Source organism: Callospermophilus lateralis, chromosome 10 (assembly GCF_048772815.1).
Source record: "Callospermophilus lateralis isolate mCalLat2 chromosome 10, mCalLat2.hap1, whole genome shotgun sequence".
NCBI lineage: Eukaryota > Metazoa > Chordata > Mammalia > Rodentia > Sciuridae > Callospermophilus > Callospermophilus lateralis.
Window position 1 is genome coordinate 5,544,614 of NC_135314.1, and position 24,195 is coordinate 5,568,808.

The window sequence follows — 24,195 nt, forward strand, 5'->3', positions numbered from 1 at the left end:
CCAAACGTGCAGAAGACTTGCTTCACGCTAGTGAATACAGCTTAGTATTCATAATATATAAGGAATTAAATCAGTAAGAAAGGTCAGTCTAAGAAACAGGCAACCAGGATCAGGAATTTCAAGAACAGGATTAGACACTATATCTTGTTAGTAGTCAGTAAACACGAATAAAACCTCTCAACAAAAGTAAAAAAGGAGGGGCTGGGCATGGTGGTGCTCCCCTGTAATCCCAGCAGCTTGGGAGGCTGAGGCAGGAGGATCATGATTTCAAAGGCAGCCTCAGCAAAAGTGAGGCACTAATAAGCAACTCAGTGAGACCCCATCTCTAAATAAAATACAAAATGGGGCCAGGATGTGGCTTAGTGGTTGAGTGCCCCTGAGTTCAATCCCTGGTAACCCCCCTCAAAAAAAAAAAAAAAAAAAAAAGTGAAAAAGGATGTTAGAGTCTGTAAACAAGTCTGGATGGCGCCTGGCAAAATGCCAGAGGGAGTGGTTTGTAAAGTAACAAAAGCGAGCAAAAGTATGGAGATTCCTGATTGGTTGACTGCTGTATCTAGTTTATGCTAATTAAGATAAGCTGTGCAAAATGTATAAATACCTCTGTTATTTTACAATAAACGGCTCTCATTCCTGCTGCATCAATGTACACAAGTCATTCGTCACCCCCCGGTTATTTTGCCCAGCCAGCCGGGCAGCGGCAAAAGGAGGCCAGTATCAAGCCTTGGCAACAGTATGGATCAAGTGGAATTTTTTTGTACACCAACAGGAGAGCATATATATTGGTTCCCCCACTTTGGAAAACATTTTGGCATTACTTAGCAAAATTAAATAGACCTATAACCTATGAGGCAGCAATTTGAGTCCTGGGCATATGCCCTGGAGAAGCTCTAGCACAACACCTGCCACAAGACCTGGCTGAGAACGCTATGACAGCACTGTCTGTAATGGCAAAAAGCCACAAACAGGGGGCTGGGGATGTGGCTCAGTGGTAGAACACCCCTGGGTTCAATCACCAGTACCATGAGGAAAAAAAAAAAAAAAGATCAGGAAGAAAATTTAGTGAACATGAAAGAATAATAGAATCCAATGTCTTTAACCACAATATTGTCAAAAATCTCACAATAGTCATTCAAGACTGAACTCCTTGGAAAAGAGAGCACCGTCAAGGTTGAGAGACGAATCATTAGGCCCCAAACATGCAAGCAGAAAATCTGTCCCACAAACACCCACACCCCCAAAGGCAGCAGGAATGGTCTGGCCTGGAGGTTGCCTCAAACGTCGCACCCTGGAAAATTCTGACAGTTAACTGGTATCACCTCAACCATGAAGAAAACGCACTTTTTATATGTCTTATGGTCCTGGTAGAAAATCACTGCATGATTTTTTTTCTTTCAGTTAAATATTCCTGACCTAAATATGATGGGAGGGCCAACACAGTCTAAGAAACTGTCTCTAGCCCTGACGGCACGTAGGGCATCACTAGAAAGGAAATCTTTTATGGGCTGGAGCTGTGGCTGAGAGGTAGAGTGCTCACCTAGCATGCGTGAGGCACTGGGTTCCATCCTCGGCACCACATAAAAAAATAAGATATTGTGTCCACCTATAACTAAAATATATATATATATATATATATATATATATATATATATATATAAAAGAAAGTAGACATTACTAAAAAAACATGATCTAAAACATACGCAACAAAAGTGCACAACAGACATCACTGGTTAACACAAAACCGCACAGATCTGATGTCAGGGAGTGGGAGAAGTCACAGAAGCAGCTCCCTGGTGTTTCAAGTCCAGGCTGGGGGCAGTGGGTTCCCACAGCCCCCCGACACACACACCCAGCACAGGAAAAACCACGCAAGGCCAGAGCCCAAAAGCGCAGGGAAGGGAAACCCAGTCCCACCAACACTGTTCCTTGTGGTGGCAAGAGAGGAACCACAGGAGAGTGACTGTCGGTTTGTCATGCAGAGGTTTCCCAGCTGGTATAACACAAGTTTACTATCAAACTGGTAAGAAGAGAGTTTGAAGTATATTTTGAATCAGAGGTGTCTGTTTTTATGTAAAGCTGTTTTAAAATATGTAATTTTAATAAACACTTTGTTTATATTTCCAGATATATACAAAATATTTTGAATAAAAACCCCATAAATATGATACACACCACATATAGGAAAAAGCAAAATTCAGCAATCCTAGTCCCATGGAATCAGAGGCTGTGCTTTCTCATTCTTTTTCTGTACTTTCCAAGTTACATTTTTAAAGATAAACAGGGCTGGGGTTGTGGTATAGAGCACTTGCCTAGCATGTGTGAGGCCCTGGGTTCGATTCTCAGCACCATATATAAATAAATAAAATAAAGGTTCATTGACAAAAATAAATGAATAAAACAAGAATTTTTTTTTCAAGTTTTACTTTTATAACTTAAAAAAGTTACTTTACAAGCACATACATCAGTATTCATAAACACATGGATATCTTAAGAAACTGATAACATGAGAACTCTGAGAAATTGCATAACAAGATGGTATCCCTTTGTTATCTTTTTAATTCAACCCCATACTTATTATTTACTTAAAAACATATACACTTTTGAAAAAAAAAATGATGTGCAACATAAAGGACGTTTCTATTTCCCCACGTAATCTCCCCAGACCCTTCACGAACTCTCAGTCTTTCCTCAGTGAGACTTGCCACAATTCCGGCAGCATCAACTGGAAGGCAGAGGGTTTTGTTGGGGCACTTCACACTGATTGGTGGTCCACGGACGCCCTGGCGTGCTGCACCTGGCTCCCCACTGATTTTTGTATGACCATACTTGAGGCTGTAGCTTGCTGGGAAGGGGAGGGAGGCAGGAGCCTCCCTGTGCTAAACTCCGTGGAGGCTGCCACACTCTCGGCGACCTCCTGGGCCACTCTGTGCTCCTCTCCTGTGGGCTCCTCCTCCTTTACAGCAGAAGCATCTCCTGTGTGGTGTGAGACTCCAGAGCTGCCATCAGGTCCTCCTGATCCTATCTGCTATGAGCACTGCTGCATTTCCAGGTCTGCACACGTCATGAAGTAAGGTGGGTGGCTGGGAAAGTCTGCAGTGTCTTGTGAGTTTAAGTTAGTGGAACCTCAAACCCACCCTGGTGGGCCTCAATATGACAATAAACTAAAGGACCAAAGCACTTTGTCTTTTCACACTATAATCAATTAAAATAATAATGATCTACTTATTAGATCATGAGAAACACAAGAATTAAGAATATGAACTTTGGGCAGGGGGCAGTGGTGCACACCTATAATCCCAGCAGCTTGGGAAGCTGAGACAGGAGGATTGCAAGTTCAAAGCAGCCTCAGCAGCGGCGAGGCAGTCAGCCACTCAGTGAGACCCTGTCTCTAAATAAAATACAAAATAGGGCTGGGATGTGGCTCAGTGGTCAAGTGCCCCTGAGTTCAATCCCCAGTACCCACTCCACTAAAAAAGAATATGATCTTTTGAAAACCAGTGACAGAATTTAGCTGTACTGTGCTATGGTTACACACCAAGTTAACAGCCAAGCCTCTCACCACTTGTCAGTTACAAATTGTTTACAGCAAGTAAGTGGTGACAAGGAAGTAAGTAACGCCAGCACTTGCAAATATTTTAATTAGAAAATGTGCCTCAAAAAATAGATTTAGCAGAATTATACTTTAGAGGTCAAACAAGTATCAGTTCAGATTAATTTAATCAGACTCCCTACTTTGTGTTTTAATTTTGTTCCATTCTACTAAGCATAAATATTAAATGCTTACAAAACATACTTAATTTGAAATGCTTAAATACAAAACAATTCATTATGGTCTCATCAGTACATTTATAAAGCACTGTAATGAAAACTAACAGCTCCAAATAAGTAGATAATATACACTATGCAAATGTTTATCCAACAAACAACATTTAGACAGAAAAAGAACAAGCAATGTCAATTAGTGTTATTCTTTCAGTTATACTACATGAGGCAAAAAAAATAAATGTTCAAGTTCTAGTAGTGATAATAAGATTAAGCTACTTTCTAAACTGGATTAAAAAGTACTTAAATTGTTAGAAAATTTTGACTTTCCAGTTGGCAACAAAATAATGTGCCAAGAGACCAAATCAGTATTTTAAAGCCAGCGTTAGGTGGTTGATGCACACGTCCCCAACTGCAGAACACTAGGATTCTCACAAGAATCTCACAAAAAGCCCAAGAACATATTCAACAAAAAAACTACCCTGTGTACTCTGGGGTTTTTTTTGTTGTTGTTTTTGTTTTTTTAAGTGGCAATCAGACTTTTAACCTAATAAGAGAATTATTTTTGTAAGTCATACAGCTAGGCCAGGTGTGGTGGGGCACACTTGTAATCCCAGCAGCTCGGGAAGGCAGAGGCAGGAGTTTGAGGTCAGCCTGGGCAACTTAGCGAGACCCTGTCTCAAAATTAAAAATAAAAAAGGCTGGAGTTGGGGCTCAGGGGTAAGGAGCCCCGAGTTCAACTCCTAGGACAACAAGACAGTCCCCCAGCAGTGTTCATCTCCTCTTCAGCTGAAAGGGTGAAGTACGATCGCCACAACCTTGTTACAAACTAAAATCCAACAGGTAACTCCAACACCACCTGAAAATAAAAGAGATTGAACATGAGAGCATGCAGACAGGCTCGCCACACTTCCTGCCTGTCACCTTCAACTTAATTACAGGACTGCAATTCCTTCTGAGCAGTGCGGGGTGAAGAAAGGCTAAGTTCCTGGGTTGAACTGTCAGACTTACACAGATCCACAGGGCAACATCATTACTAAGCAGAAATTACACTGAACACAGGCCCTGGTTTGAGTTCCCTTTCCTGCCAGAAAGATGCATTACTATATATTATAACAACAGACTGGAAGAACTCTGATTAGTAAAGAAAATTCACTAGTAAAAAGTGAATTGATACAGTGCCATGATCTACATGTTTGTACCCCCCAAACCACATGCTGAAACCCTAACTCCAGTGACAGTGTAGGAAGGGGGACCTTTGGGGTTCTGAGACCTGAAAACTCATTCTTGTATTCATTACAACACCTGAGGATAGGCAAGAAGGAGCCACCTATGAACCAGAAAATGCACCCTCAAGCCAGGCACAGTGGTGCACACCTATAATCCCAGCAGCTGGGGAGGCTGAGACAGGAGGATTTCGAGCTCAAAGCCAACCTCAGCAATGGCAAGGCTCTGGGCAACTCAGTGAGACACTGCCTCTAATAAATAAAACACAAAACAGGGCTGGGGATGTGGCTCAGTGTTGAGTGTCCCTGAGTTCAATCCCCAAGAAAAAAAAGCACCCTCATCAGACACAGAACCTGAAGCACCTTGATCTTGGACTTCCAGCCTCCAGGAAACAGAATAGTAGGATGATATGTACCAGATGTTCTTAGCTACATCAGATACATGGAAAAAAATACACTTCTATAAGAGGTGTTATCAATAACTAATGGGTTGTTTGGTTGTTTTTGTTTGGTTGGTTTTTTGGGGGTACCAAGGACAGAACCCCAGTCGCTGGGATTACAGGTGCATACTACAATGACCAGCTTGGGCAGCTTGGGTTTTCAATTGTTCCTGTATTTCTTTTTCTTTCTTTCTTTTTTTTTTTTTAAATAAATTAACTCCTGTATTAGGACTACTTAGGAAACAATGTATTCAGTAAGACAAATACTGATAATTGCAGATGACTGATTTGGAAGATCATTCAATTTTTTGTACATCATCAGTGTTCCTGTATTTCTAATCATTCTTCAATAACATGTTACTATTTTTTAAATTTCTTTTTAATATTTAGTTGTAGATGGACACAATACCTTTATTTTATTTATTTATGCTAAGGATCAAACCTAGTGCTCCATGCATGAGAGGTAAGTGCTCCACCACTGAGCCCCAGCCCAGCCCAGACATGTACTACTTTTAACATTCAATAGAGGTTATCTTTCAAAAGTAAAAGAAGGGTTGACAGCAGCAAGTGTGCAGAAAGGGCAATCTTACTACAGACTGAAAAGACAGAACTTGGGAACAAGAGGTAGTGTTTAATGAAGGGTGCATCAGAATCCCCAAGCTGGGCCTGGTTCCTAGAAGCAGACCCCAGCTGATTCGAGTCTGTTCTTTAACACTGAAGTGACCATGGACAAGTCAAAGAGCTTCTTTGGACTTTAGTTTCTTGACTGCAAGCCTCGTACAAAGCTGAGACAAACCACAGCTCGCCAACAGATGGTGAGTGAGGACGATGTCAGGTAACTCAATCTCCCACCACACACCTCTGCAGGGTCTTCCACTGTGTTTTCCAAAAAGTTCTTACCTGCTACTCTGGTAGGGAAGGCTACCAGGCGGTCTAGCGGTGTTATCCATTTACTCGGCACAACAGCCACGGGGACAGAATAATACTTCCAAATGAGCGAGATCATCAAGGCTGCCTGGAAAGACACTTCCAGTGAGTAAAGACCATGTGTCATCACACAGATAATCACAGGGAAGAAGGCAGAAATGTAATGAACACTGAGACACTAACAGCCCAAGCTCTGTCAACCCAGTCCTCAAAGCCAACAGAACAGACATACCAGCTCTGCTGTCCAGGGCTGCAGCCTCGAGAAGGAACATCTAGTTGAGGAGAGCTCATAAGCATGTCCAGAATATGCTGCCAACAAACAGCTGAGAGCTCTCCCAGGAACTGGCATCTTACTATTTCGTTATGAATCCACATATACACAATGTAAGTTAGCAGATAAGCTGACCAAGTCCTCGCATAAGACAGGTGTTCTGTTCCCACTGCCTGTCTCTGACTAGCTGAACTACAGCTGAATACAACAGAGAAAGACAGAAGCATACCCTTGCCTCTAAGACCCTTGAAAAAATGAGCTAATGCCCCCAACAGCTGTGTCAGTGTAGGAGTGCACAAGTGAACCCCAAGTTTCAAAGTTGAGTGGAAAACTGAAGAGTGGCTTTCTGTCCCATTCATGATCTTGAATATGCCATGAAAATTAAAAGGGGCACTGGGGTAACCCCTGTGTCTCTGAACCAATGTGGCATCAAATACAGTGCCTCAGATCATTTCACTTCAGTGTACCCCAAAACCTGGACTTTGCAAGGTAGGTTTTTGAATACTTCAGCTCAGCAAAGACCATACATAATGTTAAACTCCTCTCAAACAGCCAGAGGCCTGCCCTGTCAGCAGCACAGCCACAGCCTCATACAAGCAGCAACAGAGGTGGGAGCGCCAAGGGAAGCCTCACAGCAGAAGTCTGCAGCTAAGAAGCTGGGGCCTCGGAGTGCTGTCTGTGCACACCAGGGAACAAGTACTATCCAAAATGACTGCAGATATTAGAAAATACAAGTCTTGTAAACTTCTTACAACATCCCCGGGCCCTTAAAACTGTATTGGAACAGAGGCAAGGTGGGAACTCCCAAGAGGTCACTTCAGGGTTCATTTGCCAAAGTCCCAACCTCTAACAACTCGGCCCCAGAGAAAGGCTCTCTATCAGTGTAATTAAAAATTCACAGGTGGGGCTGGGGATGTGGCTCAAGCGGTAGCATGCTTGCCTGGCATGCGCACAGCGCTGGGTTCGATCCTTAGTCCCACATACAAATAAAGATGTTGTGTCCGCCAAAAACTAAAAAATAAATATTAAAAAATTCTCTCTCTCTTTAAAAAAAAAAAAAAAAAAAAAAAAAATCAGTCAAAAAAAAAAGAAAAGAAATTCACAGGTGTCAGAGTCACATGCTGGAGGATCCCATGACATGGCAGCTTAGTGTTCTTAGGCCCAAGTTCCACAGGCCACAGCATGTGGAGACAAGTTACAAAGGCCCTGGTGACAATACACTTACTTGCAATATGTAGAAAGCAACACTCATCACCCATTTTATCTTGGCTAGTTGAGCTGTCCGTGCTTTCACTGAAAGGAAAAAGAGAAGCAGGATAAACCGTGATGCAGTCCTGACAACAAGAGAAGACACTTCGACCACAGACACTCTGCCTCAGGAAGTACCTCCAGGTACAGACAGAACAATCACCTGAGACATTTAGAAATATAAGACGGAACTTCTTAAAAATCACTCAGATTGTGAGGTCAGGACAGCTTCATTTTTGAGAACCCTCAAAATTATTCACCTCCACCAGAGGTTTTTTTTATAATGCCTTGTCAACAGTAATAAATTCTCTTCCCTACTTCCTGGTCTACATCACACAGAAACCCCAAGCAGGAGTCTAGATGGTCCCTAGCCTAAAGATGTGCCTTCCGTACCTTGAAGACAGCTCTCTCACCACGCACAGGCCAGCAGGGCCTTCAGCACATGGCTGTCCTTCACTCAGATCATGATGGTTTTGGGCATTTTCCAGAGAGCAGAACCAAAAGCCCTGAGAACCCACTACAATATCTTTTTCTAGGATTCCTTCAGAAAAATGCTGAATTTGAAAATGAAACCCTAGGGCTGGGGTCGTGGCTCAGCTGTAGAGCACTCGCCTAGCATGTGCAAGGCCCGGGGTTTGATCCTCAATACCACATAAAAATAAATAAAGGTATTGTGTCCAACTACAACTAAAAAATAAATATTTAAAAAAGAAAATGGGCTGGGGATGTGGCTCAAGCGGTAGCGCACTCGCCTGGCATGCGTGCGGCCCGGGTTTGATCCTCAGCACCACATACAAATAAAGATGTTGTGTCCGCCGAAAACTAAAAAATAAATATTAAAAATTCTCTCTCTTTAAGAAAAAAGAAAATGAAAACCTACAAAGATATATTGACTCCAAAGAAAATCTAAAAGGATTCATAAATGTTTCTGTGTTTAGAATGCAAAGGTTCACCAGCAAATCAGGAGAAAGTAATATTTATTACTGGGTTTCTTCCAGACAACATAAAAATTTCTATCAACATTTAGAATGCCTAAGAAGCAAAGCCTGTGTCCTACGAATCCATATATAGAGAATTCTCTATTAACCAGCTCTCGCGACACTTTCCAGGTGCCACTCACTGCAATACCATGAGTCTTGAGCTTGTCCGTCATCTTGTTGATCTTCCTTTCCAGCCTGGCGTATCTGGCAAACTCGTCCATCATGTTGACTGTGGAGAGCTCTTGCTTCATGTCCTGGATCTCTGCCCTCATCTGCGACTCCTGCTCTGCATCCTTCTGCAGCACCCTGGACATCTGGCAGGGTGGAAGGCTGAGATCAGTATCTTCCCATGTGGGGTAGAGAATGGCTCCGCAGCCCTCCCCTTTCCTTATATGTTCTGACTGAGAAACACAGTGTGCTTTCTACTGTGACCCAGCCAGCTGCCTATTTTCCTTGCAGGCTTGAACCCAAGATGTGGCTTTGAACATTCCCAGATCCTTACATGGGTCAGGCTGTTGCTGGAAAACACTGGGTGATTAGCTTTGTTGCTCGACATGTAGAAACCAGCCACCCTCAGAAAAGCCACTCAAACACCCACATAATGGGGGCTGGGGTTGTGGCTCAGTGGTAGAGAGCTCGCCTAGCATTCATGAGGCACTGGGTTTGATCCTCAGCAGCACATAAAAACAAAATAATATGTCCATCTAAAACTAAAGATACATAAATAAATAAATAAATATTTTTTAAAAAACACCCACATAAACTCTGTAATCCAACCCCTTTGTGGAGGACATACCTGGGAAAAACATCTTATTTCTTTCTCACTGTCATAAGGATGGCTATGTTAATTCCCCTGAGAAAAGCTCTGCACAGGTTATCCCAGCGTTTAGAGCTTCTTTCTTTGGAATCCCACCCAGCCCTGTCTTCAGATGGTTTGGAACAGCCTCTTGAGGGAACCCCCCTGCCATGGCTTTTGGGGTGATTCTGGCCATGTTTGGCTGGACAGGACAAACCAACATCATATTGCTGTGCCTTTCAAGCTGCCCATGACCTACATGGCCAGGCTGTGGCATTTTCCTAGCCTTTCCAACAGCACAAAGAAAGCCCAAAACTCTGAGCTGAGGTTGACACTCAGTGGCAGAGCGCTTGCCTCTCACACATGAGGCCCTGGGTTCTATCCTCAGCACCATATAAAAATAAATAACTAAAAATAAAGACATGTGTCCATCTACAACTAGGAAAAAAAAAATTTTTAAAAGAGAAAGCCCCAAATTCCCTTGAATTTGAATGACTATACAAATGACATTTTTCCTTCTACAGATATGTCCATGGATTACTACAGTACAAATGTGTGTATTTTTTACTTATAAGAATCCAATTAGCATCATAAAATAAAAATCAATTCCATCATCACAGCAGCCATTTAAGTGACAGGGAACATAATCCTGTCCCCGTCCTGAAGAACTGAGTCCCACATTAGATGGGGCTGAGAAGGTGGGGGTGCAGGGCATCAGTGATGAGGTAGAGGCCTAGAGCAGAGTGTCAGAGCCCAGTGGGGAGGGTCTTCCCACACAGGGGCACCTGATCAAGGCAGATCAGGGCCAAGCATAGTGATAGAGGACCCCCAAGACAGCGCTGCCAGACAGGGAGTCAGAATCTGAATAGGTGAGGAATACAGATGGCAAGTCAGAAAACAGGAACCCCACTAAACATGGCATCAGAAGCCAAGCAGGAATGAAGCAGCCATCCACACTGGGTACAGGTGACAGAGGAGATGGGAGATTATGTGCAAGGACATTACATAAGCATTAAAGGTAAGGAGAGTCGGTCTTCTGTCAGAAAAAGACAGAAATGGGTATTGGGAGAGAACTAGAACTTAGAACTGGAAATATGGATATGAACTCATGGTTTGAGAAAAAGTACTCTCCCCAGCAAGACCCAGAGGACTCCACGGGCAGAGGAATCCTGTATGGAATTGTAGCTCACCTAGACTGACTGCCACCCAAAGGCCTCTCCCCCTCCCATATACCTATGCCAGTGGGCCAGGAACATGAGGATGAGATGACAGTGGCCGCCAGGTGGCGCCCACCAACTGTTCAAGATGGGCCTGGATCAGAGCACTGCAAGGGCACACTGAGGCAGAGAGGTCCTGGTGGGGGAGCACTGGCCTCCAGCAACCTGCCCGGTGTAATGAGCAAACATCCCAAAATGGAAATCCTGTGCCAGTGGACGAGAAGCAATGAGAACACAGCACCCCTCCTGAGAGAGCCAGGCTGACACTGAACAAAACCAGCAAGCATGGCCCTGATGCTCAGTCCCATCTGAAAATCAGCTGGTGGGAGGATGACACAAGCTGCCTGGCTCCTCCCTCCAGGACTTCTGGGGACAAGCATGGGAACATCCCTGGACACAGGATGGATGTTCTTCCATCTAGGGAAGGGACCAAGGCCCCTGCAGAGCTCCAGACCCTGAAAAGCCCAGTTGCACTTCTCCACCAGGGCCAGCACCACCAGCTGGAACCTGAGCACTAGCAGAACTCCAGGCCTGCAGCTGCCCCTCCCTAGGACACTGGTCCCCTCATAAGAGCACCCCAGACAGGTTCTGTGAGTCGGCTGTGTCCTAACACTTGGAGACTCACAGCAGGGACTCGCTGAGAGCCTGACTGCTTTGGAAAGGAGATGTCTAAGAAATATGCCACTTGGGCTGGGGATGTGACTCAAGCGGTAGCGCGCTCGCCTGGCATGCGTGCGGCCCGGGGTTCAATCCTCAGCACCACATACAAACAAAGATGTTGTGTCCACTGAAAACTAAAAAGTAAATATTAAAATCCTCAAAAAAAAAAAAAAAAAAAAAAAAAAGAAGAAGAAACATGCCACCCACAGAGATCCTGCAGTGTCCACCTCTCCCTCAATCCTCTAGTGCAAAGGGAGAGCAAAAAGTGAAGGATGATTTTGAAAATGCTAGGGCTATAAAACAGTGGTAGGCCCCACAAACCTAACCCAGAGGCGGCCTGCACCATACCCAACTGTCCACAAAGCTAGGTATCCACCTACACAGTGCCTGTGGCTCGCCAGGACCCTCACCCCAGCCTCTGCCACACCAGGCCCCAGGAGCTACCCATAGTATGAGTCTCCTGCACCTACACAGCAAATCAACAAAGTGGACTAAAAGGGCAAAAGACTTGCCCAGACAGCCTCCAAAGAAAATATGCAGCTGTGAGAATAAAGATGGTTTCTCTTACTGCACACTCACAATGCAGGTGCCGCTGTGATACCAAAATGCACAGGGAGTTCTGACCAGCAAGCAGCAATCAACTCCATACCAGCGATGTGTCCTCTAATTCATTAAACTCTGACACTATCTACCAAGAAATAGTGTCAGATCCCATAGGTATAGGGCTTAGTCCCACAGGACAATCCTCACCTCAAACACTGGTTGCAAGTTCCAGCCTCTGGAATTTCTGGCAGACAACTACAAATTAGAGTTTCCATGAGTCGCTCTTTAGGTTCCATTAATTTGCTAGACCAAGGCCTGGGAGTATAGCTCAATGGTAGAGGACTTGCCTAGCATGCAAGAGGCCCTAAGCTCAAGCCCCAGCCTGCAAAAAGAAAAAAGAAAAAAAAAAAAAATTGCTAGTCCAGCTGGCAGAACTCAGGGAAACACTTGCCGATTTTACAAAGGATATGTTAAAGGATACAGATAAGCAGCCAAGAGATATGAAAAGGGAGGTCTGGAAGAATCTAAGCATGGGCACCCCATCCCCAGTTGAGGAGGACCCTCTCAGCACATAGATGAGTTCCTGTTCACTCTTCTGTGAGCCTTCACCTTAGGCTGGCCAGAAGGTGCCACACCTTTCCTTTGGGAGATCTCACTACACAAGCAAAACTGATGAATGGACAGCCACACAGGAATGGAAGTGGACATAAAGAGTAAGGCCTACTGCTAATGAGCTGAGAAATTTCTTTGTGCTCAGCTCTAGACAGAAATGTGGAAGAAGATTATATTTTTGGTTTCTATGACCTGTCTCAGGAAAGAGAATCTTGATTCCTATGGCCTGCCTTGGGGAGAAAAGGCAGGTGAAAGGAGGATGGGAGAAAATTGAGAGACACAGAATTTGCTTTCTGAGGCCTACAGTGCCCCCAAATTATTTAAAATTAAAAAAAAAAAAAAAAAGGTCTTTAATCTTCATTGCTCTGAAGCCATTCCAAAATAACATTCATGGATGTTATGAGCCAGGAGCCACAAACAAAAAAACAAAATGAATAAATCATAATGCCACAGACTTCCATAAGCACATGGAGAGATGCTGGGAAATGCAAGTCAAAACTACAGTGATAGACCACTCGTCTATCAGGATGGCAACTGGTTAAAAACAACAATAACAAAAAATAACAAGTGTACTGAGTGGGAATGCAAATGGCCTGGCCACTGTGCAACCAGTGTGGCAGCTTCTCAGCAAAACTAACCAAACAGAATTCCCATCTGATCCAGCAATTCCACTTTTACTGGGGATTGAAAGCAGGGGCACTCTGACACTGAGCCACACTCTCTCAGCACCCCCCTTTTTAATCTGGAGTCATGTTCTCACTAAGCTGCCAAGGCTTGCATCGAAATTGCAATTTCCCTGCCTCAGCTCCCGAGTTGCTGGGATTACAAGCACTCACCACCATGCCCAGCTCTAGCGATTTCACCTGTGATTATACTCAAAAGAGTTGAAAGCAACTCGGGTTAGGGTTGGGGTTCAAGTGGTGGAGTGCTCGACTAGATCATGTGAGGCACTGGGTTCGATCCTCAGCACCACATAAAAATAAAATAAAGATATTGTATCCACCTAAAACTAAAAAAAATTAAATATTAAAAAAAAAAAGAATTGAAAGCAAGAAAGCAAGAACTCAAACACAGATTAATACATCCACTTCTAGTAGCTTCACTTATAATAGCCAAAAGGAAGAAATAACCCAAGTGTCTATAAACAGATGAAAGGATAAATAAACAGGTGCACACATGTAATCCCAGCAACTCAGGAGACTCAGCACTTTAGCAAGGCCCTAAGCAACTAAGACCTAAACAAGTGAGACCCTGTCTCAAAATAAAAAATAAAAAGAACTGGGAATGTGGCTTAGTGGTAGAGCACCCCAGGGTTTAATTCCTAGTACCAAAAAAAAAAAAAAAAAGATAAATGGATAAACAAAATGTGGTACCAATATACAGTGGAATATTATTCAGTCTTTAAAAAGGAAGGAAATTCTGACATATGCTACAACATGGATGAGATAGTATGCTAAGTGAAATAAGACAAAGGAAAAAAAGCTGTGGTTCCACTTACATGAGGCTCCTAGAGTAGCCAAACTGAGACAGCAGAATGGTGATTGTCAGGGACTGAGGGAAAAGAACAGAGCTATTTTGTAAATTGCAAGAGTCTCAGCTAAAGGCTGATAAAAGATTCTGGGATAGGGATAGAGTAGTCTGCAAAACAATGAGAATGTCCTCCTGCCACTGAACTGTACAGCTAAAGATGACGAGGATGATGATGATGAATTCTATGTTATGTGTACTTTACAACGAAAAGAAAAAAGATAAATGTTTTAGTCAGCTTTTCCACTGCTGTGACCAAAAACCTGACAAGAACAATTTCAGATGACGAAAAGTTGGTTTGGGGCTCACAGTTTCAGAAGTCTCAGTCCATAGATGGCCAACTCCATTGTTCTGGGCCTAAGATGAGGCAGACCATCATGGCCAAAGAAAGTAGCTTAGGACATGGCAATTAGGAAACAAAGAGCTCTGTTGGGGGGGGGGGGGACAAAATATATACTCCAAAGGCATAACCCCAGGGACCCACCTCTTCCAGTCACACCCTACCTGCCTGCAACTATCACCCACTTAATCCTTCCAGTGAATAAGGCACTGATGAGGTAAAGGTTCTCAACACCCGATCATTTTACCTCTAAACTTTCTTGCATCATCTCACACATGAGCTAAACCATAACAAAAAGCAAAAGACAGCTCTTCAGCAGTCTTTAGTGCAAAGCTTAGAGCCTAGGATATTCTCTTAATCATCAGGTGACATCAGGAAAGATTCTGAAGGGGAGCAGGGGTTAACAGAAAATCATCTATACTTCAGGGTAAGGGGTTAAGGCCCTAGAATACAGTTTTTCCCAAAACAGATACTCAACCAATCCTAGTAAAATAAAGCAAAGAAGCAGAAGTCCTGCCTAGTCTTTTTTTTTTTTTTTAAAAGAGTGAGGAGGGAGGGAGAGGGAGGGGGAGAGGGAGGGAGGGAGGGAGGGAGGGAGGGGGAGAGAGAGAGAGAGAATATTTTAATATTTATTTTTTAGTTTTCGGCAGACACAACATCTTCGTTTGTATGTGGTGCTGGGTGCTGGGGATCGAACCCGGGCCGCACGCATGCCAGGCGAGCGCTACCGCTTGAGCCACATCCCCAGCCCCCCTGCCTGGTCTTAAATATGCCACCACCACCAATTTTTATTAGGAGAGAAGAGCTGTTTCTAGTCTGAAGTCTCAGTCTGAGTCAGACAGCCCTCACTTTTGCTGTGAGCAAAGAGAGGGTGCCCCGCTGCCCGAGCCCCTGTCCTACAAATCCCTTACTAGGCTCCGGTAGGCAGGAGTGCAGAACTGGAAGAAGCACAGGCAACGCTCCAACCTCCACCCAGCAGTCACTAGGGGGATGACTTAGTGCAACTACTAAACTCCTACCTGGCCTCCTCCCCCGGGAGGTGAGAGACGTTGAGACATCCCCCTCTCACAGCAGCCGGGACACCTGGCCGCCAGGCTGAGGCACTCACTCCCGGGCGACACGTACCGTTGCCCCCTCAAACCCCCAAAGCCTCACACTGTACTGGGATTCTCTCTTCACCAGTCTCCCCGCCCGGCTCGTCCCAAAATGCGGGCCCCTGCAGCTGGGCTCCGTCGCTCCGGGACCTGGCACGCGGACCATGCAGCGAGGACTCGGGCGGCCCGGTCCCTGCAGCCAGGGCCGCTTGAGGCCAGGGACCAGGGCTAACCGGACCGCGGGGCTGGCAGCCGCGCGCCGGGCACCTTCTCCGGTCGCCGCCGCCACCCACGGCGGGAAGGCTCCGGCCACGTGAAAGCCGACCAGGGGCCGCGGGGCCTCCCCGCTCGGGAACCGGCTGCGGAGGGAAGACTCTGCGCCTTCAGATGCTGCGAACCAAAAACCAAAATCACCTCACGACGGCGGCCGGCACGGCGCTGCGGCCCCCGGGCGGCCGGCCTGGGACCCCCGAGCGCGCCAGAGGGCCCTGTGGCGGCATCCCCACCGGCCCGGGAAAGGAGGCAGCACTTACGAAGGAGGACAAGGACGGAAGGAGGATCCGCAGGACATTGCACCCAAACACGAAACAGAGCACCAGCAGCCACGCCCAGCGATCGGCCTCGGCCGCACTCATCCCGGACGCTCCCCGCCGCTACGGAAGCTCCATAGGGACCAAGCCGGCGGGCGCGCCCGCGCCTGCGCAACGTGTCCCACCGGCCGTGCTGCGGCGTGTCCGTACGCCTGCGCACTGCGCCGCCTTGGGGAAGAGGCGGGATCGACGTTTCCTCCCAGTCCCGGTGGAGCGCAGGATATGCTGACCTTCCCCTGGCCTTCCTGGGTTCAGTAGTGGTGTCCTACCCATCCCGCTACCTGGGGTAACCAGTCTTCCAAAATTCCTGTTGAGTCATCGTCGCAACTGCATTTTGGTCATATATACAAACCATTTGTGTTATTAATACTTTATTTAAATTGACCCACTTTTGTTCCTAAATAAACTTACTTTAAAATAAGCCTTTGGTTAAACAAAAACTACTTTATGGTGACAGGTAATTAAAAAATGTTTTCTCAGCAGTTTTTATATGTAAAATGTCTTGAGTGTACATTTCATAAACTAAACACTAATAAATCTAAATGATGTATAAAATCGCATGCTTGAAAAATAAGTTCATGTATCAGAAGACAATGTTCAGACGCTGGAGACGTATTCAGTGGTAGGGGCTTGCCTAGCAGGCACCATGCTCTGGGTTCAATCTCCAGCACCAAAACAAAATAATTTACAACCAATCTAATAATAAAATTTAGGTGAAGATCAGGTTTTGCAACAAAAGAATCACAACTCATATCTGTGTAGTGTATAAAGCAAAAGATCTTTTGTTGTCTTTTCTGTCATGATTCTGAGAACTAATTCCTATCCAAAAATAGTGCAAGAATTTGTGATTCTACAAATTTGTTTCCAGAAAACACGTGAAGCACAGCTATTCAATAGCAGTAGAATGAATTATTTCCACGAAAAAGCATATTAAGCTGATAGGTGACTGCTAAACTAACCAAAACAAAACAAGCTTGGGGCCTCTCCCCATAACCTTCCCCTCCAGCTGGACCCCCCCCAAAACTGCAGCCAGGCTCCAGAGTCCCCCAATCCCATGAGACTTCGATCCATGGCCATGCCTCCCCCTCCTTCAATCAACCCCAGCTGAACACCGAGGAATTAGGAATCAGGTTTATTGGCTGCAGCTAGGTCCAGAGGAAGGCTTTTGCCTAAATCAATTCATTCCTCCCATCCCAAGTTCAGAAATGTTTAGAATTTTATGCCCAGTGTGTAGGGGGAGAGGGCACTAAGAGGCTCACCATCTGCAGAAGTCCACATAAAAGTAGGGTTTTTGTTTTGTTTTGTTTTGTTTTTTTCCTACTGTTCTGAACAATCAACCCAGACCTGGAAAATAAATCAAGGACACTCTCTTAAGAAAATCAGTGCCCGGGAAAGGGAAATTTACCTTCTCCTCATTTGTACCATTTACTCCTATCTTTGGGACTGTAAAGGATTTTCCCTAGGACCCAACTACTGTCCTTTGAAAGGCAAACGCCTCTGTGAAGGCTCCAGGCCAATAGAGGCCTTGAGTTAGTCTCCCTTATCGCAGTCTGCTTCTGTAAACATATTTCCCACCTGAAAACTTTTTTTTTTTTTTTACAAAAATTCTTGCTCAGAGTCTAAGAACAGTTTGGTGAGAGTCTTTTGAAAAGCTTAATTTAGATTTTCTGTGGAGGAGAGGTGCCATAACACAACTTCTGCTTTTCAGGCTGAAGAGGAAAGCATCTGATGTTCCCCACCCCTACCCACAGCCCATGCTGCTGTCACATATTCCCAGGAGAAAGACCCCCTCCATTCCTAGTGAACAAAAATTCTGAGAAAAGAACACTGGAGAATGCCCTAGACTGATGCAGCAGAGGTGAGAGAGGCCCAGTGCTGCATGGCCTTTAGAGGTGACTCAATTTTAAAATCTTGGCTCTGCTGTTACTTCATTTGGGTAACTCTTAAAAAAAAAAAAAGCAGTAGCAATAAAAGGTTGAATTCTACTAATTTGTGGAAAGAAAGTAGAAAAGCGGGCACATCTCAATGTGAATCTGAATCAGTCAGTCTAGATCTGGTACAGGTTACAGTGGTTACAGAAGCTCATAGAATGACTGTTAATTTTTTGATTCTGCAATCACAAGCTACCACAAAATTAGTAGCTTAAAATGCATTCATTTATTATCTAACAATTCAGAAATCTGAAATGCATCTCACTGGGCTAAAATAATATTCTTGAGTGTCATGAGCCATCCGTGGGCTGTGTGTGGACTACGTTGCGTGTCATAGCCTCGTGAGGGGATAGTCTGGCATTGGGAACCTCCTGTTGGACTCCCACAGTGATTGACCACCTGATGCAAGTGAACTTCCCCCTCAAACTCTGCCAAAGATCCCACACAGCACCTGAGATAGGTATGACCTGAGAAGATGCCAATCAACCTGCTGACTGCAAGTCACCAGGAAGCAAGACTCCGCCCTTGAAACCTTATCCCTGCCTTTGACGCACTCCCTTAAATAAACCACCAGAGCCATCTTATCTTTGACTAGTTCCAGTGCCCATGTGGACTAGGTATATCAGGGGCTTTGCTTCTGTAAATATATTTCTGGCTATTTGTGTTTTGTCATTCACTAATTATTTGAGACTTTAAGTTTTAGGGTGGCTTACATTCTCCTGGGCAGGAAGAAGAACCCCCCTCAAGTGATGCTGGCCATCGCCCCTGTTACTTGAGGACATTATGGCAAACAAAATAAACCAGTCACAAAAACACAAATCATGCATGAGAGCTGGGGTTGTGCCTTCCTAGCATGTGTGAGGCACTGGGTTCCATTCTCAGCACCACATAAAAATAAATAAAGGTTCATCCACAACTAAATGTGTGTGTGTGTGTGTGTGTGTGTGTATAAAATGACAAATAATACTCAATTCCACTCCAATTAGATCTCTAAAGTAGTCAAACCCTCCAAAACATGGACTAGAGGGAGGGGGAGACAGGTAGTCATTGTTAAATGGGTGCTGAGTTTCAAGTTTGCAAGGTGAAAAAGTTCTGAACCTGGTGCACAACAATGCAAACATACATGACACTACTGAACAATACAGTATAAAATATTTACAATAGCCAGGCATGGAGGCCCACGCCTGTAATCCCAGTGGCTTATGAGGCTGAGACAAGAGGATCAAAAGTTCAAATCCGGCCTCAGCAAAAAAGTGAGGTGCTAAGCAACTTAGTGAGACCCTGTCTCTAAATAAAATACAAAATAGGGCAGGGGATGTGTTTCAGTGGTTGAGTGCCTCTGAGTTCATTCCCCAGTCACCCCCCCACACACACACACAAAAACTACAATCGCAAATTCTATTACCAACATCTGTGAACATCTATGCCTCCCACTTCATCACTGGACTTGACAATGAATAAATTTACATCAGAAGTTTGCATCTAGCATTTATGCAATATAATAAAAATTTTTGTTGTTTCAGAGGTTTTCCTTGTTTTGTCTTTCAATGAAGAGGCTTGGAAAAAAAAACTAGGAATGGGAGGACCACTGAGGATTGAACCCAGAGGTGCTTTACCACTGAGCTACATCCCCAATTCTTTTTATTTATTTTTTAAATTATTTTATTAGTTGTTGATGGATATTAATTTATTTATATGACTGGTTTATTTTGTACTGAGAATCGAACCCAGTGCCTCACACATGCTAAGCAAATGCTCTACCACTGAGCCACAAACTCAACCTCCTTAGTTATTTTTTGACACAGGGTCTTGCAAATCACTGAGAATCTTGCCAAGTCACTGAGGCTGGCCTTGAAATTGGATCTGTCTGTCTCAGGCTCCCAAGTCACTGGGATTATAGGCATGCACTACCACTCCAGCAAAAGGAAGAATATTTTTAAATGGACAATGGACTGTCTCACATATGTCAGATAAATAAGTTTAATAAGATTAGTAGTACACATTTGGCTCACCTTTTAGTTTAATGAAATCAAAATTTCAAACTGGAGAAATATTATACCATAAATTTGCCATATATGAATTTTTTTACCAGAAATTTAAAAAAAATGGGGGGCTGGGGATGTGGCTCAAGTGGTAGTGCGCTCACCTGGCATGTCTGGGGCACTGGGTTCGATCCTCAACACCATATAAAAATAAAAATAAAGATATTGTGTCCACCTAAAAAACTAAAAAATAAATATTTGAAAAAAATTTGCAGGCAAGGAGCTCTTAGGAATTGAACCCAGGGCATAGCACATGCAAGACAAATACCGAGCTACATCCCAAACCCTTTCTTATATTATTTTGATACAGGTTTTTGCTAAATTGCTGAAGCTGGCCTCAAACTTGTGATCCTCCTTCCTTAGACTCCCAAGTGGCTAGAATTACAGGCAAATGCTATCATGCCCATATATATATAGATATAGATATAGATACAGATATAGATATGTATTACATTATTCTGTGTATCAGATATTTTACCAACTGCAGATAAAATATGATGATGAGCCGAGTGCACATCTGTAATCCCAGAGGCTCAGGAAGCTGAGACAGGATCATGAATTCAATGCAAGCCTCAGCAACTTAGCAAGGCCCTAAGCAACTCAGTGAGATCCTGTCTCTCAATAAAATAAAAAAAGGGGGGTGGTCTGAGGATGTGGCTCACTGGTTCAGTAGTTAAGCTCCCCTGGGTTTAATCCCCAGTACCAATATATACATATATATATATATATATATATATATATATACACACACACACACACACACACACACACACACACAGAGATGATGATGATGATGAATCAAATGCCTCCAGTCCTTGTTCACTTGGAGCTTAACTAAACAAATAACTGTAAGTCCTGTAAATAATTACTGGCATGCAAAGTGTTCTGAAAGGATACATAGATTTAAGTAGGTAATTGTCCATGTCCTGGTTCCATGTTGTAGGCTTGTGGGTGCTCATTACGTTGTTGTCAGTAAATAATATAATGTGAAGGAGGGTTGTGCATGAAATAAGGGTGGATGCATCATTTAAGATATTTTCCAAAAAAAAAGCATGGGTCACTATAAAATATAGGAGGCCTTATCTAAAGTGAGGGTTGAGCATGAGGGTCAACAAGGCTTTCCTATACTTCATTCTTTTTGCCTCACTCTCATGGAAAAGTACACTGCACTAATTCAATGGACCTATGTTAGAAAATTCCAAAAGAAAACAAGAAAATCAACTTTCTGATCGTCTTGCATCCCACAAGACCAGAACTCACTAGTGACACTCTGAAGAGGCAATTCTCTGTTCCCTTGAGGTTGGCTCAGAAATTAGAAAGAACACTGGACTGTTTCACACCAAGTTTCACAAAGAATCTGAACATACTCAAGACCAACAAGTGAAACAGATGAATCTACAATGTGAGATCTGTCGTCTCACTTAGAGCTACTAAGGAAAAAGTAACTTTGCAGGCCCAAAGTTATTCATTTAGATAATAAGAAAGCCCATTTTAGCTCAAACATAAATGTCTGATATTCCATACACAGTTAAGAACAGTGAGCTGACCACATAGCATGATGCCATTGAAAGAACATTTTGCAATGTGTGAAAATATCAGTATAAACAGCAGGAAGACATTGAAGAACCACGTGATAATAAAGATTTTAAATCACAAATTAAACTACATTGTAGTTATGTTCAAGAAACAGGGAAAAATATATCTGACTCATCAATTTTTGTCAAGCTGCATTTGATTTCTCAGAAAAGAGAAAATGACATTCAGATAGAAATAATATTTTATATCATTTGATTATAATGAAAGGTCACATTGTTTTTTTTCCTGTTTTGTCCTTAAGAAAGTTAAATGACATCTTCATTAGTTACAATGCTTTTACTAATTCAGAAAAGAATCTTTTTTTATTTTAAAAAGACTCTTTAAAAAGAGTTACTCTTAAAAAAGAGTACCATAAAGAGATCATTTTTTTTCAATTTTGATAGTTACTCTCACCAACACTGCAAACTACAGATGTGGGTTAATCAAACCTAAGATTATATCCTCCTCTAGGTTTATGAACCGGTTTACCTCAAGACATGTCAGGTACACACTTCTATGCCATTGCCTCTGATTTTAGGATCCACATAAGCTGGGAAATCTTTAACTTCTTAATGTGATCTCAACAGTCAGAACAAGTGCCCCTTTTCAATGCAGTAAATATTTTTTAAAACATATTTTTAGTTGTAGATGGGCACAATACCTTTATTTTATTTATTTATTTTTATGTGGTGCTGAGGATCAAAACCCATGCCTCACACATGAGGCAAGCGCTCTCCCACTGAGCTACAACCCCAGCCCTCAATGCAATAAATACCTTTTATTCAATTCTTGACTATTAAGTAGTTGTCCCTTGAGAGAGTACTTCTTACCTGAAGCTACAGTAGCTGAGCAATCTGGAGGAGAAGCAAGCAGTCCTTTCTTTTGATGTTTGGAAAGCCATGCTTCACTCCTGCGCATGAGAATGATCTGACCAATCTCCAGCTGGCTTGGTGTTCTTTCTAAAATAACAATCAATGCTATGGACTCCTAGAGGGGAAAGTTTGTAATAATAGAAATTCCAGTAATTTTATTAATGGCAATTAACTTTATAGTCATATACCCATAAAATTTTGAGAAGATTAGAAATATGCTGCATGTTGAGTTCTGTGTCTGTTGCTCATGCCTGGGCTCTTCCTTTGCATTCTGGTGTTTCCAGACAACTCATTCATCATAGTGGCAACAGACAGCTCCTATATTTTCCCTTGTTTGCATCCCTTGCTCCTCATGCTTCGGAAACAGTGCAGATACCAGATGCAGCAGTGAACTAAGTATTCAAGTGCTCTGTCACGTCCCCATACCTTCTCTTTCACTCACAGCCTTGTACCACACCTACCCTCATTTATCTCCCATCTTCACCACGGGACAAACTGGCTCCCAGGCTGGGCTTTAGGGGACACTATATCATACAGTACAGCACAGCAGTCTAGAATTGTTTCCATTTCTTCCCTTCCTCTCTGACTTTGGTCTGGATTCTGCCCTGCCACTCACTGAAACTGCTTTCAGTATATGGGTCATGGGCATGTTACAATCCTACTTGACTATCCACGTCTGGGCTTTCAACTCTCACCTGCACAATCTCTTCTTTGAAATATGTCAAATGTATTTTTCTGCAGCTATTGAGATAATTACAAAACTTTTATCCTTCATTCTGTTGATGTCTTATATCACAGTTGATTTGAATATATCAAACCATCCTTGGGTCTCAGGGATAAATCCCACTTGATCATAGTATATGATTCCTGTAATGTGCTGTTAAATTTGTTAGAATTTTGTTGAAACTTTTGCACCTATGTTCATCAAACACACTAGCATGCATATATATATTTCTTGTAGTGTCCTTGTCTTGCTTTGGCATCAGGATATACTGGCCTTGTAAAATTAGTTTGGAAGTGTTTCCTTTTCAAATTTTTAAAAGTTTTTTTTTCTTTTTTTAATTACTGATCCAATCTCCTTACTAATATTGATCTCTTTAGATTTTCTATTTGTTCTTTGTATGTTTTTTGTATCTAGGAATTTATCCATTTCTTCTAGGTTATCCAATTTTTGGCATATTCTTGTTCACACTAGACTCTTATGATCCTTTGTATTTCTGTGGCACACGTTTTATTGCCTCTTCTTTCATTTATTTTTATTTATTCTAAATAAAGTTTTGTCAATTTTTGCTTTTTTTTTTTTTTTCTTCTTCTTATACCAGGGATCGAACCCAGGGGCACTTAACCACTGAGCCACATCACCAGCCCTTATTTTTTTGAGACAAGCTGCTTAGAGCCTCACAAAGTTGCTGAAGCTGGCTTTTTTTCCTTCCTTTTTATTGGCGCATTATAATTATGCATAACAGTGGGATTTGTTATATTCATACATGCACACAATAAAACAGTATAATTTGATCAATTTCACCGCTCAGTATCTACCCTGAT

At 43.1% G+C, this 24,195-nt stretch overlaps 1 protein-coding gene across 3 annotated transcripts; it reads right to left on the reverse strand.

Annotated features, from left to right (window-relative positions):
• Positions 1-2,451: 2,451 nt before the first annotated feature.
• Get1 (guided entry of tail-anchored proteins factor 1) lies at positions 2,452-22,834 on the reverse strand. Of its 3 annotated transcripts, none has more exons than XM_076867901.2 (5): positions 22,609-22,834; positions 9,000-9,165; positions 7,849-7,916; positions 6,326-6,440; positions 2,452-4,618 (listed from the first exon to the last, which is right to left on the reverse strand). In XM_076867901.2, the coding sequence occupies exons 2-5, from the start codon at positions 9,163-9,165 to the stop codon at positions 4,545-4,547; spliced, it is 423 nt and encodes a 140-aa protein (XP_076724016.1). In that variant the 5' UTR covers positions 22,609-22,834; the 3' UTR covers positions 2,452-4,544. The 3 variants fall into 3 exon arrangements, with proteins under 3 accessions (XP_076724016.1, XP_076724014.1, XP_076724015.1); XM_076867899.2 differs by lacking the exon at positions 22,609-22,834 and adding an exon at positions 16,174-16,301; XM_076867900.2 differs by lacking the exon at positions 22,609-22,834 and adding an exon at positions 16,055-16,163.
• Between the last annotated feature and the right edge of the window lie 1,361 nt (positions 22,835-24,195).